The sequence below is a fragment of the Petromyzon marinus genome, unplaced genomic scaffold (assembly GCF_048934315.1).
Source record: "Petromyzon marinus isolate PM22_M1 ecotype Great Lakes invasive population unplaced genomic scaffold, UKy_Petmar_22M1.pri1.0 PM_G_Scaffold_32, whole genome shotgun sequence".
NCBI classification, from domain to species: domain Eukaryota; kingdom Metazoa; phylum Chordata; class Hyperoartia; order Petromyzontiformes; family Petromyzontidae; genus Petromyzon; species Petromyzon marinus.
The window spans coordinates 2,147,975-2,167,351 of record NW_027422895.1 but is presented as its reverse complement, the minus strand read 5'-3'; the positions used below and the strand labels follow the sequence as shown (position 1 = coordinate 2,167,351).

Sequence of the window (19,377 nt, the reverse complement as noted above, 5' to 3'; positions counted from 1 at the left end):
CGGACAATGTCTGCCATTTGAGCCTCTGATGCAGCCGGACGTCATCAGTAAATGTCAAAGCAGCCAGACGAACTTCCCTCACTCAACACGAGCAGCAGAGAGATTGTCAACACCGCTGGCGTTTCCCATCGTACCCCAACTCCCATCGCTCGCGCCTTTTATTTTTACGCACAATTAAAAGAGTCATTGCCCGAAACGCCGCCGACTGCATACACGTTTAAACATTTTGATTTAAAGCTTTCGTGACTGCAGTAATTCATATTCTTAGCTCTTTCGGTAAAGTCACGTTGAAGGGAAACAATAAAATATATATAAAACAATATTTTTATTGTTTCATATATATTTTATTATTTTATTGTTTCCCTTCAACGTGACTTTATATATTTTATTATTTTATTGTTTCCCTTCAACGTGACTTTACCAAAAGAGCTAAGAATAAGGAAAACAAAGTTAAAGAAAAATAAAATGTATTTTTTTTTCAAGGCTAACGACGAATAAAATTCCGCATGCGCAACTGAAATCACTTTTCACTTCGTCTCTGGAGGCGCTTCAGCTGGACGAGGCCCCTGGGCTGCAGCCCCTGAAGCCCCCCCCCCCCACGCCCGAATCCGGCCCCGATGTTGGATGTTGGTGGATGAGTGAGCGAGTGAGGACGAATGAGTGAGAGAGAGTGAGAGAGGGGAGTGTGAGTGAGGACGAGTGAGTGATGTACGCGCTATCGGTTCATCCGGCGGTTGTTTATTTTAGCGTTTCGGACGAATCGCGCGGCAGCAAACGTGCGATCGGGGCGACAAGCTCGTACGCGCGGAACGTTGCAAATTACACGGCTGTGGAAACTTTAGCTGACGTGGAAATAAGTCGATAATCCTTCGACGCGCCCGCACGCACAAAACCAGAGCGCCGCGCAAATTCGAGAATGGTGTTGAAACCGCGTCAACGATTGGGGGAAAACAATAGATCTCGAGGCTCACTCAAATAACAAATATTAAGGAACGCGACCCTAAATAACAAACCGTGAGGCGGCGTGGCGCGCTCGCGAGTCCCGACGTACCGCGGCGACGGTGCCGAAGCAGACGAGCAAAAAAATTCTAGATTTGAAGATTTAGTGACCGCGAGGATCCACACACTCTTTGGTTCTATTCGGTAAAGTCACGCAGGTAAAAAAAATAATAAAAAATCACCACGTTTCGGCCACAACACAAGCGGCCTTCATCAGGTGACTTCTTGTCCCGTTGTCTGTTAAAAGCTCTAACAGATAGGTGAAAACCCTCCCCGTAGAGGCTATCAATTCTAGATTGGAAGCTTTCGTTGACCGCGAGGATCCACGCTCTTTGGTTCTATTCGGTAAAGTCACGCGGGTAAAAAAAATGAAACAATAAAAAATCACGACGTTTCGGCCACAGCACAAGTGGGCGTCAAAGGTCTCGCCACAGAGCCCACGCCACTGGGTGGCGGGCCAAGGAGCTCGGGGAACGAGCGGCGAGGGTCGTCGAGCATTCCGGCAAACTCGTAGCCACCTACCCGGCGGGTAACGGGGGCGGTTCCGTGTACACAACGCGCGCGCACGTGGCATCGTGACGTGTACACAACGCGTGTGCACGTGGCATCGTGACGTGTGCACGTGGCATCGTGACGTGTACACGTGGCATCGTGACGTGTACACAACGTGTGCACGTGGCATCGTGACGTGTGCACGTGGCATCGTGCCGTGTGCACGTGGCATCGTGACGTGTACACAACGTGTGCACGTGGCATCGTGACGTGTGCACGTGGCATCGTAACGTGTACACGTGGCATCGTGACGTGTACACGTGGCATCGTGACGTGTGCACGTGGCATCGTGACATGTACATAACTTGTGTGCACGTGGCATCGTGACGTGTGCACGTGGCATCGTGACGTGTACACAACGTGTGCACGTGGCATCGTGACGTGTGCACGTGGCATCGTGACGTGTGCACAAAGTAAAGGATTGGCGACCCTGTTGCCGGCGGTTTGGTGACGATGTTTCTCGCGTTGCTTAACGGAGATCGAGAAAGTTATGATTTAAAGCTTTCGTGACTGCGGCGATTCATATTCTTGGTTCTTTCGGTGAAGTCACCACGTTGAAGGGAATATATAATAAATTATGCATTTTATTGTTTTATATATATTTTATTATTTTATTGTTTCCCTTCAACGTGACTTTACCGAAAGAACCAAGAATATGAATATACATTTTGATTTAAAGCTTTCTTGACTGCAGCTAAATTCAGCTGACATAGCAAAGGGTGTTGAAAACAATCCTAATTGTGTTATGCATAAATTAATGTTCAATCGCAACTTAGAGGTGTGAATCCAGGCTCAGATGTCCTTAAATGCTGGGATGAACAGTTCCGACTTCAGCTGCATGTGTGTGCTGTGTTCACCTCCTGTTTCCATTCTTATAAAGAGTTCCAGAGGAAAACAAAAGTAAACTATTGTTACGCTATAACCTCCGTATTCAACAGAGTTAATAGACGTTACTGCAAACACAAACTGTACAATGTCACTGGGCAAACAGGTGGTGGCGTGTCTAGAATCACGCCTGGCCACCTTCATCTGCTTGGCATGAATGCTTCCTCACTCCACCAAGTAATGAATTGAGGATCAACGAACATAGCTGAGGCTAACTGGAGTTTGCGTGTCTCTCTCCGTGGTGAGATGTTAACTACCTCACCTGGTATACAGGAAGTCGTGGGTTCGATCCCGACCCTGACGCCTGCTGTATATTTGGAGTTTGCGAGTCTCTCCGCTGAGTGTCTTTGACCGATAGACATTGACACACGTATTCTTGTTTCTTTCGGTAAAGTTACGTAGATAGAAACTAACAATAACTGATAATACAATTACATTAAATAAAGACCACTTGTGTTGCGATCAAAACGACGTGAGTTTTTTGCTTTATTTGGAATTATTCATTTATTTTATTATTTTTATTTAATTTTCTATCTACGTGACTTTACCGAAAGAACCAAGAATATTAATTCCTGCAGTCACCAAAGTTTTAAGTCAAAACATTCACACACGTTGACAAAGCCTCACCTTGTGTTGTTGTGGGCAGGTCGCTTCTGATAACAAGAGCGGTATAGCAGCTCAAGCGGGCTTGGCCTGGTAACAAAAGAAAATAAAAACTGTGTGAATATTTACAATAAAACAAAGTTACAAAGTGGCGAGCCGGGTGAAGACAAATTAAACTTAAGCGAGATAATTAAAGTGAGCGCAATCAGGCGAGGGCATGAGGCAAGGCCCCGCGTGGCTAGGCCCCGCGTTGTAAAGTTCCAACCTGGACGTCGATTCCCATGCTCGCTGCTACTCAACTGACATCCCTACGAGAGAGGCTCTACCTTGGTAAACAACAACCACAACAACAACCACCACTACCACCAGCATGAGAATTTCTCACCTCGGATTTCAGTGCAAGCGCAGATCGGCAGCCTCCTGTTACCTCGCGACATCACGCGTGTAAGCAGGTAACATGACGTCACTTCCGCGGTAAGGGACACGCCCCTCCCACAATGAGCCGCACTGTAACTGAATAAATTATATTCTTAGTTTTTTCGGTAAAGTCACGTTGAAGAGAAACAACAAAATAACAAAATATATATAAAACAATAAAAAATTCTCACGACGTTTCGACCATAACTCAAACGGTCATCATCAGGTGTGTCGGTTTGCATAAATTTATTTTGAAAACGGCATGTTTATTTATATATATAAATAACGTTTGCGTCACGCGCAACGATGGCAGTTTGCCAGGACTAGTCCATCTATTTTTTGAAAGAGGAGGGGGGAGACGAAATTTGTTTTTATGTATGCTGTCTGAAAGGCACTGTAAGCGTGAACAATCAATCAAGAACTGAAATGATTTATCAAATCTTTCCAATGATTGCTAAGATAGAATCCATCTTCTCGGTTGAAATTGTCTCTGTGTTTGTATATGTGGATAGCCTCATGAACGAATCTCTCATGGAAGCCAGATGGCTTACAAAGAACCTCCGTCTTGGAAAAGTCAATGGCATGTGAGCCTACTGAATTAGAAGAATGATCTGCTACGGCCGAGGTGTTGGTCCTACCGTGTTTAAGGTCTGCTTTATGTTCACGAATGCGGTCCGAGATATGGCGTTTGGTTTCTCCAATGTAACTACTACCACAGAGGCAACTTAGTTTGTAGACACCAGGGTATTGTATGTCCGGAATCACATCTTTTACAGACGGAACCAGATCACGGATTTTATGTAATGTGTTGAAACGGACCTGGATCTTGTGTTTATTCAAGATTTTGGAGATCTTTTTTGTGATCCCAGCAATGTAGGGTAAAGTGATGGTTTTGAAAGGCTCCTCAAGAGGGTTCTTCTTCATGGTTTGAGTGATAGCTTTGCGGATTGTATAGTCGGAGTAACCATTAGCCCTAAGAGCTTGGTGTACGTGCTTGAGTTCACTGCTTATGTGTTCCTGGTCGGATATGCATTGGGCTCTATGATACAGAGTCTTGATGAGAGAATTCTTCTGTGATGGATGGTGGTGGGAATCCGGTTTCAGATAAGCATCCGTATGGGTAGCTTTCCTGTAGACAGAGTGGCTCATTGAACCATCAGGTCTCTTTTTAATTAGGACATCCAAAAAAGGTATCTTGCCATCTATTTCGACTTCCATGGTAAATCTGATGGCTGGGTGTATGGAATTGATGTGGTCGAAGAATTGGTCTAGAGCAGGCCGGCCATGTGGCCAGATGACAAAAGTGTCATCCACGTACCTCTTCCATAAGGTTGGGCGCAGAGTGGTAGTCTGGATGGCGTCAGTCTCAAATTTCTCCATGAAAATGTTAGCTATAACTGGAGAAAGGGGGGAGCCCATTGGGGTGCCCTCAGTTTGTTTGTAGAAAGTTCCATTCCAAGTGAAGTATGTATTGGTTAAACAGTGTCTCACCAGGGGGGGGTACCTCAGTGTTTAGTCCTTGATGAACCAAGTCTTCAATGATTGCAATGGTGTCAGGTACAGGAACCTTGGTGAATAAGGAAACTACATCAAAACTGACAAGCAGGTCGTCTGGGGACAGGGAAATACCCTTGATTGTTGATACCAGGTGAGTAGAATTTTGTACCGCAGAGGTGGTCTTTCCAGTGAAAGGACGCAGGATTTCAGACAAAAAACGAGCTAGTTTGTAGGTGGGGGAGCTGATAGTAGAGACTATGGGACGAAGAGGTGTATCAACTTTATGTATTTTTGGTAAGCCGTATAATCTTGGTGGCCTGGCAGCAGAAGGTTTCAACGAAAACTGTTTAGATTGATCAATTAATGCAGTTGAATCAGAAATTATTTTGTTGGTTTGTGTGACGAGGCTGTTGGTGGGATCTCTTTTTATTTTTGTATAACTACCATCGTCGAGTAATTCTTTAATTTTGTTGTTGTATTCTATTTTATCCATGATAACAGTAGCATTGCCTTTGTCAGCTGAGAGAACTACAATATCATTCCTCTTTTTTAATTTATATAATTCAAAACGCTCATCTTTGCTGAGGTTGCTAGCTGGCATCTTAGCAAAGATGAGCGTTTTGAATTATATAAATTAAAAAAGAGGAATGATATTGTAGTTCTCTCAGCTGACAAAGGCAATGCTACTGTTATCATGGATAAAATAGAATACAACAACAAAATTAAAGAATTACTCGACGATGGTAGTTATACAAAAATAAAAAGAGATCCCACCAACAGCCTCGTCACACAAACCAACAAAATAATTTCTGATTCAACTGCATTAATTGATCAATCTAAACAGTTTTCGTTGAAACCTTCTGCTGCCAGGCCACCAAGATTATACGGCTTACCAAAAATACATAAAGTTGATACACCTCTTCGTCCCATAGTCTCTACTATCAGCTCCCCCACCTACAAACTAGCTCGTTTTTTGTCTGAAATCCTGCGTCCTTTCACTGGAAAGACCACTTCTGCGGTACAAAATTCTACTCACCTGGTATCAACAATCAAGGGTATTTCCCTGTCCCCAGACGACCTGCTTGTCAGTTTTGATGTAGTTTCCTTATTCACCAAGGTTCCTGTACCTGACACCATTGCAATCATTGAAGACTTGGTTCATCAAGGACTAAACACTGAGGTACCCCCCCCTGGTGAGACACTGTTTAACCAATACATACTTCACTTGGAATGGAACTTTCTACAAACAAACTGAGGGCACCCCAATGGGCTCCCCCCTTTCTCCAGTTATAGCTAACATTTTCATGGAGAAATTTGAGACTGACGCCATCCAGACTGCCACTCTGCGCCCAACCTTATGGAAGAGGTACGTGGATGACACTTTTGTCATCTGGCCACATGGCCGGCCTGCTCTAGACCAATTCTTCGACCACATCAATTCCATACACCCAGCCATCAGATTTACCATGGAAGTCGAAATAGATGGCAAGATACCTTTTTTGGATGTCCTAATTAAAAAGAGACCTGATGGTTCAATGAGCCACTCTGTCTACAGGAAAGCTACCCATACGGATGCTTATCTGAAACCGGATTCCCACCACCATCCATCACAGAAGAATTCTCTCATCAAGACTCTGTATCATAGAGCCCAATGCATATCCGACCAGGAACACATAAGCAGTGAACTCAAGCACGTACACCAAGCTCTTAGGGCTAATGGTTACTCCGACTATACAATCCGCAAAGCTATCACTCAAACCATGAAGAAGAACCCTATTGAGGAGCCTTTCAAAACCATCACTTTACCCTACATTGCTGGGATCACAAAAAAGATCTCCAAAATCTTGAATAAACACAAGATCCAGGTCCGTTTCAACACATTACATAAAATCCGTGATCTGGTTCCGTCTGTAAAAGATGTGATTCCGGACATACAATACCCTGGTGTCTACAAACTAAGTTGCCTCTGTGGTAGTAGTTACATTGGAGAAACCAAACGCCATATCTCGGACCGCATTCGTGAACATAAAGCAGACCTTAAACACGGTAGGACCAACACCTCGGCCGTAGCAGATCATTGTTCTAATTCAGTAGGCTCACATGCCATTGACTTTTCCAAGACGGAGGTTCTTTGTAAGCCATCTGGCTTCCATGAGAGATTCGTTCATGAGGCTATCCACATATACAAACACAGAGACAATTTCAACCGAGAAGATGGATTCTATCTTAGCAATCATTGGAAAGATTTGATAAATCATTTCAGTTCTTGATTGATTGTTCACGCTTACAGTGCCTTTCAGACAGCATACATAAAAACAAATTTCGTCTCCCCCCTCCTCTTTCAAAAAATAGATGGACTAGTCCTGGCAAACTGCCATCGTTGCGCGTGACGCAAACGTTATTTATATATATAAATAAACATGCCGTTTTCAAAATAAATTTATGCAAACCGACACACCTGATGATGACCGTTTGAGTTATGGTCGAAACGTCGTGAGAATTTTTTATTGTTTTATATATATTTTGTTATTTTGTTGTTTCTCTTCAACGTGACTTTACCGAAAAAACTAAGAATATGAATTACTGCAGTCACGAAAGCTTTAAATCAAAATTTGAATAAATTATGTTAATGAACCCGGCCCATATGTCGAGTGATGGGGCGTGGCTGCTGAACCCGTCGCAATAAACACTCGACGGCTTCAAATACATTATGTTAATGAACCGCCAGTCACTCGGCGTAGCTTTGCCCAAATAAGGATTGCCACTGGATTGATATCGGCAGTGACCCAAGCGGAGGTGACGTCACGCTCAAGAGCGCCGTGGACGGGGTTGGGGAAGTGTGAATACCTTGGTGACATGACGTCACTAGCGAGGTACACCTCCAGCTGGCACTTCATGCCGATGAGGTCATGGGGATGGAGTTTAAGTTGATTTAGATTAATTTTCCATTGCCCCCTCCCTTGAGTGCGTGAACTCAGCAACAACAACGTGGACATTATTGTGTATACGTACACACTGTGTAAACTTTGAGGCCACGTGAAGCGTCAAAGGCTCGCTGGAAGGAGGAAGTCGTGTGACAGTCTCAGCAGTTGCGATGGGTTAACTGACGGATGGCTATCGATTAGAAATCACATATCCCCGAGTCTCACCTGAGTGGCACCGCCTCACGCTGTTGTGGATCCCCACGTGGCTCGGAGCCTCAAAAGCTCCGTGACTCCTGGGTGGTGATACAAAGACAAAGATCCCCCGTGTAGCCTTAACAGACTGTTGGGGCAAGTGTTGTTAGCAAGTAGCAGCACCACCTATGAAGGCCGGAACGGTACACGAGGGGGTGGGTGGCCAGCACCGTGCCCGACCGCCTTTGTCTCCCCAGTAATGATATTTACACACCGCACCGGGTACTCATTTGAGGCTGACTCGACCTAGGGGAGGCCCAGAACCGGTTCAAATAATCGTCACTGGGTGTTGGCTGTGAGCGGGAATCAAACTCGGGTCGTTATGTTCGTAGAGCAGCGTAGCGCTAACCGCTAGACTACCGCCACACACGTTACACACACACACAGTACACACACACACAGCACACACACACGGTGCACACACAGTACACACACACAGTACACACACGCACAGTACACACACACGCACAGTACACACACATGCACGGTACACACAGACACAAAGTACACACACACGGTGCACACACGCACAGTACACACGCACACACAAACTCACAGTACACACACACGCACAGTACACACACACAATACACACGCACGACACACACGCACGGTACACACGCGCGGCACGCCCACACTCCTTCAGTCACGTGACTAAGGTTGACGCCCCGCCACCGTCTCCCGAGGTGACCTCTTGGCTCTCTCGTCTCTCCTCGACACGTAGATTCATTTCTTACTCTTACCTAGAAACGTCATTGTCTGTCTCTGTGGACGAAACTTGCGAGGAATTGTACTCACAAACTGTGGGGTTTACGTTTCAAATAAAGTGCCCAGATACCACGCAATAAGCCCCGTGGTGAGCCAGTGCTATTCGTATTTCTAATCCGTCAACATGAAAGTAGTTAAATTAACAATTTATTACCAATCTCCATATATATCAAAGGCAAGTTGTGAATGTGTGTCTGTTCAAAATGTTTAGCGTACTTGCCGATACGCACCAAGCTTGAAATTTGCCATGTGGGTAATTTCCAGACTGTACACCATGCAAACATAAAAATACACTTTTGTATATATATTTTTTTGGGGGGGGCCCAAATAATGGATAAGCATGAAAACACCACGATACATAGGACTTACTTTGATTAGAATCTTGGAATTGATTGTGTACATGTTGAAATTGGTCAATTTGCATTTTGAGCATACCGCTGTTTTAATAAATGTTCATGATTCTGAGAATATAACTGTAATTCTGAGCATCATAATGACCATATTGGAATTGTCATGATGAATGGGAGTTCAATTATTTTTTATAATAGGAATGCGGTTTTGAGCATGACTATTGATATTTCAGACTCATTTATGACAATAGATTCACGATTAAATTGCGATTTTGTTTTGCTCATCAATCAGGATACTGTTAATGATGCGCATGCCCATAAATTGTTGAAATGACTAGAAATGCAAGTTGTGTATACTCTCCAACCCCATTCCTCTACCTACCCATTCCCTTGACGGGCTCCGTGCCCACTTAAACCCATGGCGGTGATGATTCCACCTCTCGCTGTAACAATCAAAGCACCTCCAACTTCTGAATGCAAAGGTGCTGGGTTGGTGCAACGCCAAAACACATCGTCAACGCCGCTCCCAAGCCCGCCCTACGTTAGTTAAAGCGTTATGATCAACAAAATAAAAAGTATAATGGTGCGGCGACTGGAGATGTCACTGTGTGTGGTGCCGGGCCTGCGAGGCCACGGCGGGATGGACACTGTCGTGGGTACACCCCGGACACACGTGGTGTAGCACAGCCCTAGTGGGGGGCTCGGGTGAGCGCTGGTTAAGCGCCGTGGCTCCCGTTGAGAGAGCGAGAGAGCGTCAGCCCAGCCAGGGTTACGTTGGGGGTGTGGTACCTCTGGCTGACCTGGGGACGCGTGACCGGATTATACTGGAGGGGGGCCACCGGCGAAGGGGGGCCAATGGGTGGTCACGTGGTCCGGGAAGAACTCTCGAGAGCTTTCAGGCAAGGGCGAGAGAGTTCTAGAAGGTGGGCGGGGCAAGAGGCGGAGCCAGCCCCATATAAGGGGGGGGGCCCTGGGAGGGGCTCGGGGCCCTTACTGTTGGAGAGGCAGCAGATCCACGTCAAGCTTGAAGAAGCCTCCAGCCACGTGGTCCGGGACCCAGCTTTTGGTCCGGACCGGGATAGTGGAGCCGTGTCTAGTTCTGCCGTAGCGTGGTTAGTTGGGTGGTCACCACCCCAGAGTTTGTTGTGTCAATAGCCCTAGAGTGTGTTGTGTTAATAGCCTGGAGTGTGTTGTGTTAATAGCCTGTAGTGTCTTGTGTTAATAGCCCTGTAGTGTGTTGTGTTAATAGCCCTGTAGTGTGTTGTGTTAATAGCCTGGTGTTGTGTTAATAGCCCTGGAGTGTTTGTGTTAATAGCCTGGAATATGTTGTGTTAATAGCCTGTAGTGTGTTGTGTTAATTGCCTGGAGTGTGTTGTGTTACTAGCCTGGAGTGTGTTGTCTTAATAGCCTGGAGTGTGTTGTGTTAATAGCCTGGAGTGTGTTGTGTTAATAGCCTGGAGTGTGTTATGTAAATAGCCTGGAGTGTGTTGTGTTAATAGCCCTGGAGTGTGTTGTGTTAATAGCCCTGGAGTGTGTTGTGTTAATAGCCTGGAGTGTGTTGTGTTAATAGCCTGGAGTGTGTTGTGTTAATAGCCTGGAGTATGTTGTGTTAATAGCCTGGAGTGTGTTGTGTTAATAGCCTGGAGTGTGTTGTGTTATTAGCCTGGAGTGTGTTGTGTAAATAGCCTGGAGTGTGTTGTGTTAATAGCCTGGAGTGTGTTGTGTTAATAGCCTGGAGTATGTTGTGTTAATAGCCTGGAGTATGTTGTGTTAATACTTGGAGTATGTTGTGTTAATAGCCTGGAGTGTGTTGTGTTAATAGCCTGGAGCTTGTTGTGTTAATAGCCTGGAGTGTGTTGTGTTAATAGCCCTGGAGTGTGTTGTGTTAATAGCCTGGAGTGTGTTGTGTTAATAGCCTGGAGTGTGTTGTGTTAATAGCCTGGAGTGTGTTGTGTTAATAGCCTGGAGTGTGTTGTGTTAATAGTTAATAATCGTGTTGCTCCTAAGATGTCTGCGACTCAGTTACACCCCACCTGCTGGTTATACACAACAACAACCGCCATTCGCCACAAGTGTCGGTGACGTCACCACGGCGCTTGTGCCAGGCTAAGTGCACGTTAAGGCAGCATGAAGTATCGAACGCCCGTCATTATGTTCGGGCACACGTATCAGCAGCATTTGCAGCAACTGCGGTCCGTGTTTGCCAAAGTGCAGGCAGCCAATCTCAAATTTAAACTTGCAAAAGTGCCACCTCTTGCAAACATCGATGCAGTATTTGGGCCACATCGTTAGCGAGTCCGGGTTAGCCATGGCTCCCGACAAAACGGCGCGTGTGCACACATGGCCAACCCCCAAGTCGGTGGGTGAAGTTCCCAATTTTGTCGGGGTTTCACGTCATTATCACCACTTTGTTCCCCAAGTTCGCGACGATCCAAAACCGCTCCACACGCTCGCTGCTAAGGGCCAGAGATTTCGGTGGGGGGGGGGGGGGGGGGGGTGGGGGGAGGAGGCCGCGTTTGTCGCCTCGCGCGAAGGCCTCGTCAGCGTGCCGACCCCTCGGTGGCCGTTTACCACCGAGTGACCAGCGTGCGTGCTTAATGGGTGCTGGTTGACGTAAGCCATCGTGCGCGAGGTTGCCACGTGCTGTAGTGGCATCTGTCGACGCGCCGCCACCCGAGGCGGATGCACGTAGGTGACGGCACGTTGGGTCTCACGCGCGCTGAATGGGGACGCCTCCAGATGGAGGACGCCTCGCTGTTGAAATTGCTCCACCGCGTTGGTACGAGAGGCAGTAAAAGCAAGCCATCGGGGATGCATGTCCCTAATAGTCCTCCACGAATGACTTTTGATAAGACGGGTTGAAGAGCTGCAGTGTTATTGCACGGTGGTGCCGAATGCTCTGCAAGGTAAACTCACGCGCCGGGTGGTCCCATGAGAAATTAATGCACCTCAGAATCCGTGAAACCTTGCTGACACTAAAGCGTTGACTTCTATTGGCCCTTGGTGACGGACAAAGTATACCACATGGTAAAAGGTTGTACTGATTGCACACCCCGCAAGCCACCAACGAGGCAGGCCCAGCCTCCGTTACGATCTATCACGGTGTCTCATATCAATGAGCTCATCGCACTGGACATTCTCGGGCCGTTTCCTGCCACTCAGAGGGGAAACAAATGTATCCTGGTCGGGGTAGAATACCTGTTCCGGGGGCCGGTGGCATCGCCTCTGCCAGACCAGCCAGCCGCATCCATTGCGGACACGTTCTTGCACGGCTACGTCATGGACAAGGGGGCTCCTGAACAACTTCCTGCAGACCAGGGGCGGAATTGTTCTTCTCGATTGTTACGGGAGGTGTGCAACTCCCTGGGTGCAAAAACAAATCAGGACCCTGCCCCACCATCCTCAGACGGACGGGGTGGCGGAGCGCTTCCACAGAACCCATACGTCCACATTGTGCCAACGGATCAATGAGGCGAACTGGGGTTTGCACATTCCCGGTGTCCTGCCCACTATATAGCATGGCCCATTAATGCCTCAACAGGATTCTCCCCGTTTTACCTCGTGTATGGGAGGGAGAATGAGCCACCCATGCAAGCTCAGCCGGGCATGGATTTGGGAGGGAAGAGAGCCGTCATGCCCATGCAGGCCACACTCGGGCGTTTAACGGAGGCGTGGGAGGCGTCTCGGGGGAATTCGGCCAAACGGCAGGCCGCAAACGAGAAGCCGGTGGGACCGCGGGAGGTCCAGGACCCCGTGGACCACTGGGGCTAAGGCGGGGCCGCATTTTCCCCAGGTGCCCTTGGGTACATCGCCTAAATTACACCGAGCGTGGCAGGGCCCTGTCGAGGTGATCGAGGCCAAGGGGCCGCAGCGCGTCCGTACGCAGGTCGCTTGCCGCCGCTGGTTTGTGCCTCCGTCGTGGTTAAAGCCCCCCCCTACATCCCGCCACATGTAGACGGTTCGTCTCCGGCTCCAGAGCGGCGGGTGTCTGATGCGTCCGACGTGCCGGGGCGGGTGAGCCCAGAAGTTGTGCTTCAGGAGGATTCTGCTGCGTCGCCCGCAGGATCCCATCACTCCCTGTGATGGACCACGTGTGGAGGCCGGGTTGCCATCTTCTCCTCCAAGGCAGGGGCTGCGCCTATTAGGCCATCTGCGTAATGTCCCAGTGGTCCCCAGCGCGCAAGTTCCTGCTCGAGATGGGGGGACTGGCGGCGATGGCTCGTGCAAAGAGTTGCTTCGGTCCGCTGGACCGCTCCCTCCTGTCATTCAATTGTGTTCCCACGCCGTCTGGCGGGTGGTCGCAGCCGCGAGCCGGGCCGTGGCTTCTGGTTGATCCGTCGGAAATTGTTACGCTTCCCTCGCGGTTCAGGGGTTAATCGTTAAAAGGGTTTTTGTTTCGAACGTTCGGTAGCCCTCCCTGTTAGGTAAATTGCGTTAGCGCACATTCCTGTTAGTGTTACCCCTCCTTACGGTGAGGGAAAAAAAGTATTTGATCCCCCTGCTGATTTTGTACGTTTGCCCACTGACAAAGAAATGATCAGTCTATAATTTTAATGGTAGGTTTATTTGAACAGTGAGAGACAGAATAACAACAACAAAATCCAGAAAACGCATGTCAAAAATTTATTTGCATTTTAATAAGGGAAATAAGTATTTGACCCCTCTGCAAAACATGACTTAGTACTTGGTTGCAAAACCCTTGTTGGCAATCACAGAGGTCAGACGTTTCTTGTAGTTGGCCACCAGTTTTGCATGTTCGGTCGACCTTTTGAAGACAGAATATTTGAAACTCAAAATAGTTTTTAGCAACCACCAAATAATTTCCTCTAAACCTTAACCTGAACATCAAGTCGAGCGTTGGGGTTATGCTCCCTAGGTTTTACGTAAAACTCCATATCGGCAATCTAGTTCTACCCTCCACACATTTTGCACCGCTTTTAATCAACGCGCGCCCAGCGACATTCGGCGCGTTCAGCAAAGGCAACTTCAAACGTGACGTTAAAACAATCGCTGTCAACAAATGATAACCGTCGAACGACGATGAAGGGTGTCAGTTCAATCCCCGGTCGGGGGTCGACTCGGCCCGCCATCGTCACCGTCGTCGACACCTCCCGGCCGTCGCGAAGCGAGCACCACTTTCTGCGAGTGAAGTCAACCAGCCCCACCGTAGGAACGAGGCGGCCTTCGTGTCCACAACGAACACAATCTAGTTCTACCCTCCACACATTTTGCACCGCTTTTAATCAACGCGCGCCCAGCGACAATCGGCGCGTTCACCCCTCTCCCGCTCCGGCCCCCTCGCCGGCTCGCAACGGCGGCGACCGCCGACGGCGGCGGCCATGCGACGTCCGAGGCGACCGAACGCAAAGAGGCGGAAACCTCCTCAGGGTTCCACGCGGAGACCTGGGGACACTTGGAGGCATTCAATCAAGATTCTAGGTTTTCGTGACTGCAGGGGAGCCACACCCTTTGGTTCTTTCGGTAAAAGTCATAACGTAGGTATAAAGTCAGGTAGGTATAAAATAAAGTAAATTAAATCACGTGACGTTTCGGGTGCAACACGACAAGCGTCCGTCATCAGGTGGGACAACTACAGCAAGAGACAGTTGCTGAAGTGGGCAAAAGGGTTGCCGTGACAAGAGGCTACGTAGGTAAGAGAGGGAGGAGGAGCCAGGGAGGAGAGATAGAGAGGGGGGTGTGGGGGGTAGGGGAGTGGAGTGCTGCTAGAGGGATTAGGAAACTAGCAAGGAAATGCCGGGGGGGGTGGGGGGGGAGTGAGCGGGTCAGGGAGTGGGAGGCTGAAGAAACTGGAGATGCGGATATGAAGGCAACACCATAAAGCAGTTAGGGTTTTACCTGGTTAATAACATCCTTCCAATGATTGCTCAATTTGTATCCATCTTCTCAGTTGAAGTTATGTCTATGTTTAGATATCTGGATGGCTTCATGAACAAACCTTTGATAGTGGTTTGCAGAGTACCTTGGTCTTGGAAAAAAACTAAATCATGAGAGCCCACAGCGTTATAGCAATGGTCAGCCACGGCGGAGGTATTGGTTCTGCCGTGTTTCAGATCTGACTTGTGCTCGCGAACACGGTCCGAGATATGTCGTTTCGTTTCCCCAATGTAACAGCCACCACAGGTGCAACTTAGTTTGAAGACTCGAGGATATTGCATGTCAGGAATGACATCCTTCACCGATGGGATTAGATCACGGATTTTGTGTACTGTACTGAATCGGACCTGGATCTTGTGTTTAAGATTTTGGAAATATTTTTGGTAACGCCTGATATGTATGGTAACGTCATGGTGTTGATCGGCGTCTCAGGGGGTTGTTTCTCCATGGTTGGAGAAACAGCTTTGCGAATAATACGGTCCGAGTACCCATTCCCTCATCAAAACACTACACCATAGGGCCCACTGTATTTCTGACCAACACCACCTAGCCAGTGAACTGGAACACGTACACCAGGCCCTCAAGATGAATGGGTACTCCCAAAGCTGTTTCTCCAACCGTGTTTCTCCAATCATGTTTCTCCAACCATGGAGCAACAACCCCCTGAGACGCCGATCAAAACCATCACGTTATCATACATAGCAGGCGTTACCAAAAAGTTTTCCAAAATCTTAAACAAACACAAGATCCAGGTCCAATTCAGTACAGCACACAAAATCCGTGATCTAATCCCATCGGTAAAGGATGTCATTCCTGACATGCAATATCCTGGAGTCTACAAACGAAGTTGCACCTGTGGTGGCTGTTACATTGGGGAAACGAAACGACATATCTCGGACCGTGTTCGCGAGCACAAGTCAGATCTGAAACACGGCCGTGGCTGACCATTGCTATAACGCTGTGGGCTCTCATGATTTCGTTTTTTCCGAGACCACGGTACTCTGCAAACCTTCAGGCTACTATCAAAGGTTTGTTCATGAAGCCGTCCAGATATATAAACTTAGACGTAACTTCAACCGAGAAGATGGATACAAATTGAGCAATCATTGGAAGGATGTTGCCTTCATATCCGCATCTCCAGTTTCTTCAGCCTCCCACTCCCAGCCCCGCCCACTCCCCCCCCCCCCCCCCCCCCCGGCATTTCATTGCTAGTTTCTTAATCCCTCTAGCAGCACTCCACTCCCCCTACCCCATGCCCCCCTCTCTCTATCTCTCCTCCCTGGCTCCTCCCCCCCTCTCTTACCTACATAGCCTCTTGTCACGGCAACCCTTTTGCCCACTTCAGCAATTGTCTCTTGCTATGGTTGTCCCACCTGATGACGGACGCTTGTTGTGTTGCGCCCAAAACGTCACGTGATTTAATTTATTTTATTTTATACCTACCTACGTGATGACTTTACCGAAAGAACTTGGAGACATCACGACACCAAACAGCACGGTGCGAAGCCGAGACGCTTGGAGCGAGCCGCACACCTACACCCCCTCCCTCCCCCCCATGGTGAACTAGCCTCACCCATGTCAGAGTGAACCCCCTCCCTCCCCCCCATGGTGAACTGGCCTCTCCCATGTCAGAGTGAACCCCCTCCCTCACCCAGTGCCCGCCCCTCCTGACCCCCCCCTCCCGGAATGACGATTCCATCTCGGCGTCACGACCTGTCTCAGTCGGTCCATCCACTCACCCACCCTCCCACCCCTCTCCCTGCCCCCTCCTCCCTCGGCTCTCCCTCCTCCCCCCGCTCCACCCCCCGCCTCCCTCCCCGATCTTCTCTGCGCCTCCCCCCTCGCCCGTCCCCCCACCCCTCCCTCCGCTCCCCCCGCCCCTCCTCTCGCCGCCTCCTCTCTCACCCCCCCTCCCCCCGCTCTGCTCCTCCCCCCCCCTCTCCCCCCCCGCCCCGCCATGCCCCCCCCGGCGGCCGTCCACGCCTCCTCCGCTGGATTGAAGTAAACGTTGACCCCCCGGCTCACGAGCTCCCGTCGCCTCTCGGCGAACCTCTGGTTCATCGCATGCTGCTCCCTCAGGAAGGCGTCGTGCTCCCTCGCCTCCCTCGCCCGCTCCGCCGCGTCCCTCTGCCTCGCTCGTTCGCTCCTCTCCCGCCTCGATTCCCCGCGGCCCGTGGCTCCGCCGGCGCCCTCCGGGTGCCGGCCCTCCCTGGCCAGTGGCCGCCCCCTGTCGGGGACAATCAGCTGCCTCAGCCTGGCCGAGATGTCGGTGATCCTTCTCGGGTCCCCTCCTCCTCCGCCTCCTCCGCCTCCTCCGCCTCCGCCGCCGCCTCGGCCCCTGTCCATGGCCGGCGGTTGTCACCGCTCGGATTCTCGCTCGGCCCTCCTGTGTCACAAGCAGTGGGTCTCTGTGAGTGTGGGTCTCTGTGGGTCTCTGTGAGTGTGGGTCTCGGTGGGTCTCTGTGAGTATGGTTCTCTATGAGGGTTGGTCTCTGTGAGGGTGGGTCTCTGTGGGTCTCTGTGAGTATGGGTCTCTGTGGGTCTCTGTGAGTATGGGTCTCTGTGGGTCTCTGTGAGTGTGGGTCTCTGTGGGTCTCTGTGAGTGTGGGTCTCTGTGGGTCTCTGTGAGTATCTGTGAGTGTGGGTCTCTGTGGGTCTCTGTGAGTGTGGGTCTCTGTGGGTCTTTGTGCGTGTGGGTCTCTGTGGGTCTCTGTGGGTCTCTGTGAGTGTGGGTTTCTGTGGGTCTCTGTGGGTCTCTGTGAATGTGGGTCTCTGTGAGTCTCTGTGAGTAGGGGTCTTTGTGAGTGTGGTTCTCTGTGAGTATGGGTCTCTGTGGGTCTCTGTGAGTGTGGGTCTCTGTGGGTCTCTGTGAGTATGGGTCTCTGTGCGTGTGGGTCTCTGTGGGTCTCTGTGAGTATGGGTCTCTGTGAGTGTGGGTCTCTGTGAGTATGGGTCTCTGTGGGTCTCTGTGAGTGTGGGTCTCTGTGAGTATGGGTCTCTGTGAGTATGGGTCTCTGTGAGTATGGGTCTCTGTGGGTCTCTATGAGTATGGGTCTCTGTGAGTATGGGTCTCTGTGAGTGTGGTTCTCTGTGAGTATGGGTCTCTGTGGGTCTCTATGAGTATGGGTCTCTATGAGTGTGGTTCTCTGTGAGTATGGGTCTCTGTGAGTATGGGTCTCTATGAGTATGGGTCTCTGTGAGTATGGGTCTCTATGAGTATGGGTCTCTATAAGTGTGGGTCTCTGTGAGTATGGGTCTCTGTGAGTGTGGTTTTCTCTGAGTCTCTATGACCATGGGTCTCTATGAGTATGGGTCTCTGTGAGTATGGGTCTCTGTGAGTATGGGTCTCTGTGGGTCTCTATGAGTATGAGTCTCTGTGAGTATGGGTCTCTGTGAGTATGGGTCTCTGTGGGTCTCTGTGAGTATGGGTCTCTGTGGGTGTGGTTCTCTGTGAGTATGGGTCTCTGTGAGTATGGGTCTCTGTGGGTCTCTATGAGTATGAGTCTCTGTGAGTATAGGTCTCTGTGGGTCTCTATGAGTATGGGTCTCTGTGAGTATGGGTCTCTGTGAGTGTGGTTCTCTGTGAGTATGGGTCTCTGTGGGTCTCTATGAGTATGGATCTCTATGAGTGTGGTTCTCTGTGAGTAGGGGTCTCTGTGAGAATGGGTCTCTATGAGTATGGGTCTCTATAAGTGTGGGTCTCTGTGAGTATGGGTCTCTGTGAGTGTGGTTCTCTGTGAGTCTCTATGAGTATGGGTCTCTATGAGTATGGGTCTCTGTGAGTATGGGTCTCTGTGAGTATGGGTCTCTGTGGGTCTCTATGAGTATGGGTCTCTGTGAGTGTGGTTCTCTGTGAGTATGGGTCTCTGTGAGTGTGGTTCTCAGTGAGTCTCTATGAGTATGGGTCTCTATGAGTATGGGTCTCTGTGAGTATGGGTCCCTGTGAGTATGGGTCTCTGTGGGTATCTATGAGTATGGGTCTCTGTGAGTGTGGTTCTCTGTGAGTATGGGTCTCTGTGAGTATGGGTCTCTGTGAGTATGGGTCTCTGTGGGTCTCTGTGAGTATGGGTCTCTGTGGGTGTGGTTCTCTGTGAGTATGGGTCTCTATGGGTCTCACTCAGTGTGGGACCTTACCTGGTCAAATTCAAATGCTTGTGATGTGATGTGTGATGATGATGGTTGGCTTGGATCACACGGCCTACGCGGAGGGTGGGGGGATGCGTGACGTCATCAGG

At 49.3% G+C, this 19,377-nt stretch overlaps 1 protein-coding gene across 1 annotated transcript in view; it reads right to left on the bottom strand.

The window, feature by feature from the left end:
• LOC142915517 (uncharacterized) overlaps positions 1-19,377 on the bottom strand; it is a 35,747-nt gene that overhangs the window by 10,730 nt on the left and 5,640 nt on the right. The window contains exons 2-3 of the mRNA XM_076061274.1: positions 19,277-19,340; positions 17,099-17,528 (exon numbers count right to left, since the gene is read on the bottom strand). Of these exons, the coding sequence (XP_075917389.1) occupies positions 17,099-17,488 (390 nt within the window). The 5' untranslated portion in view covers positions 17,489-17,528; positions 19,277-19,340. The remainder of the gene's footprint in view (positions 1-17,098; positions 17,529-19,276; positions 19,341-19,377) is intronic.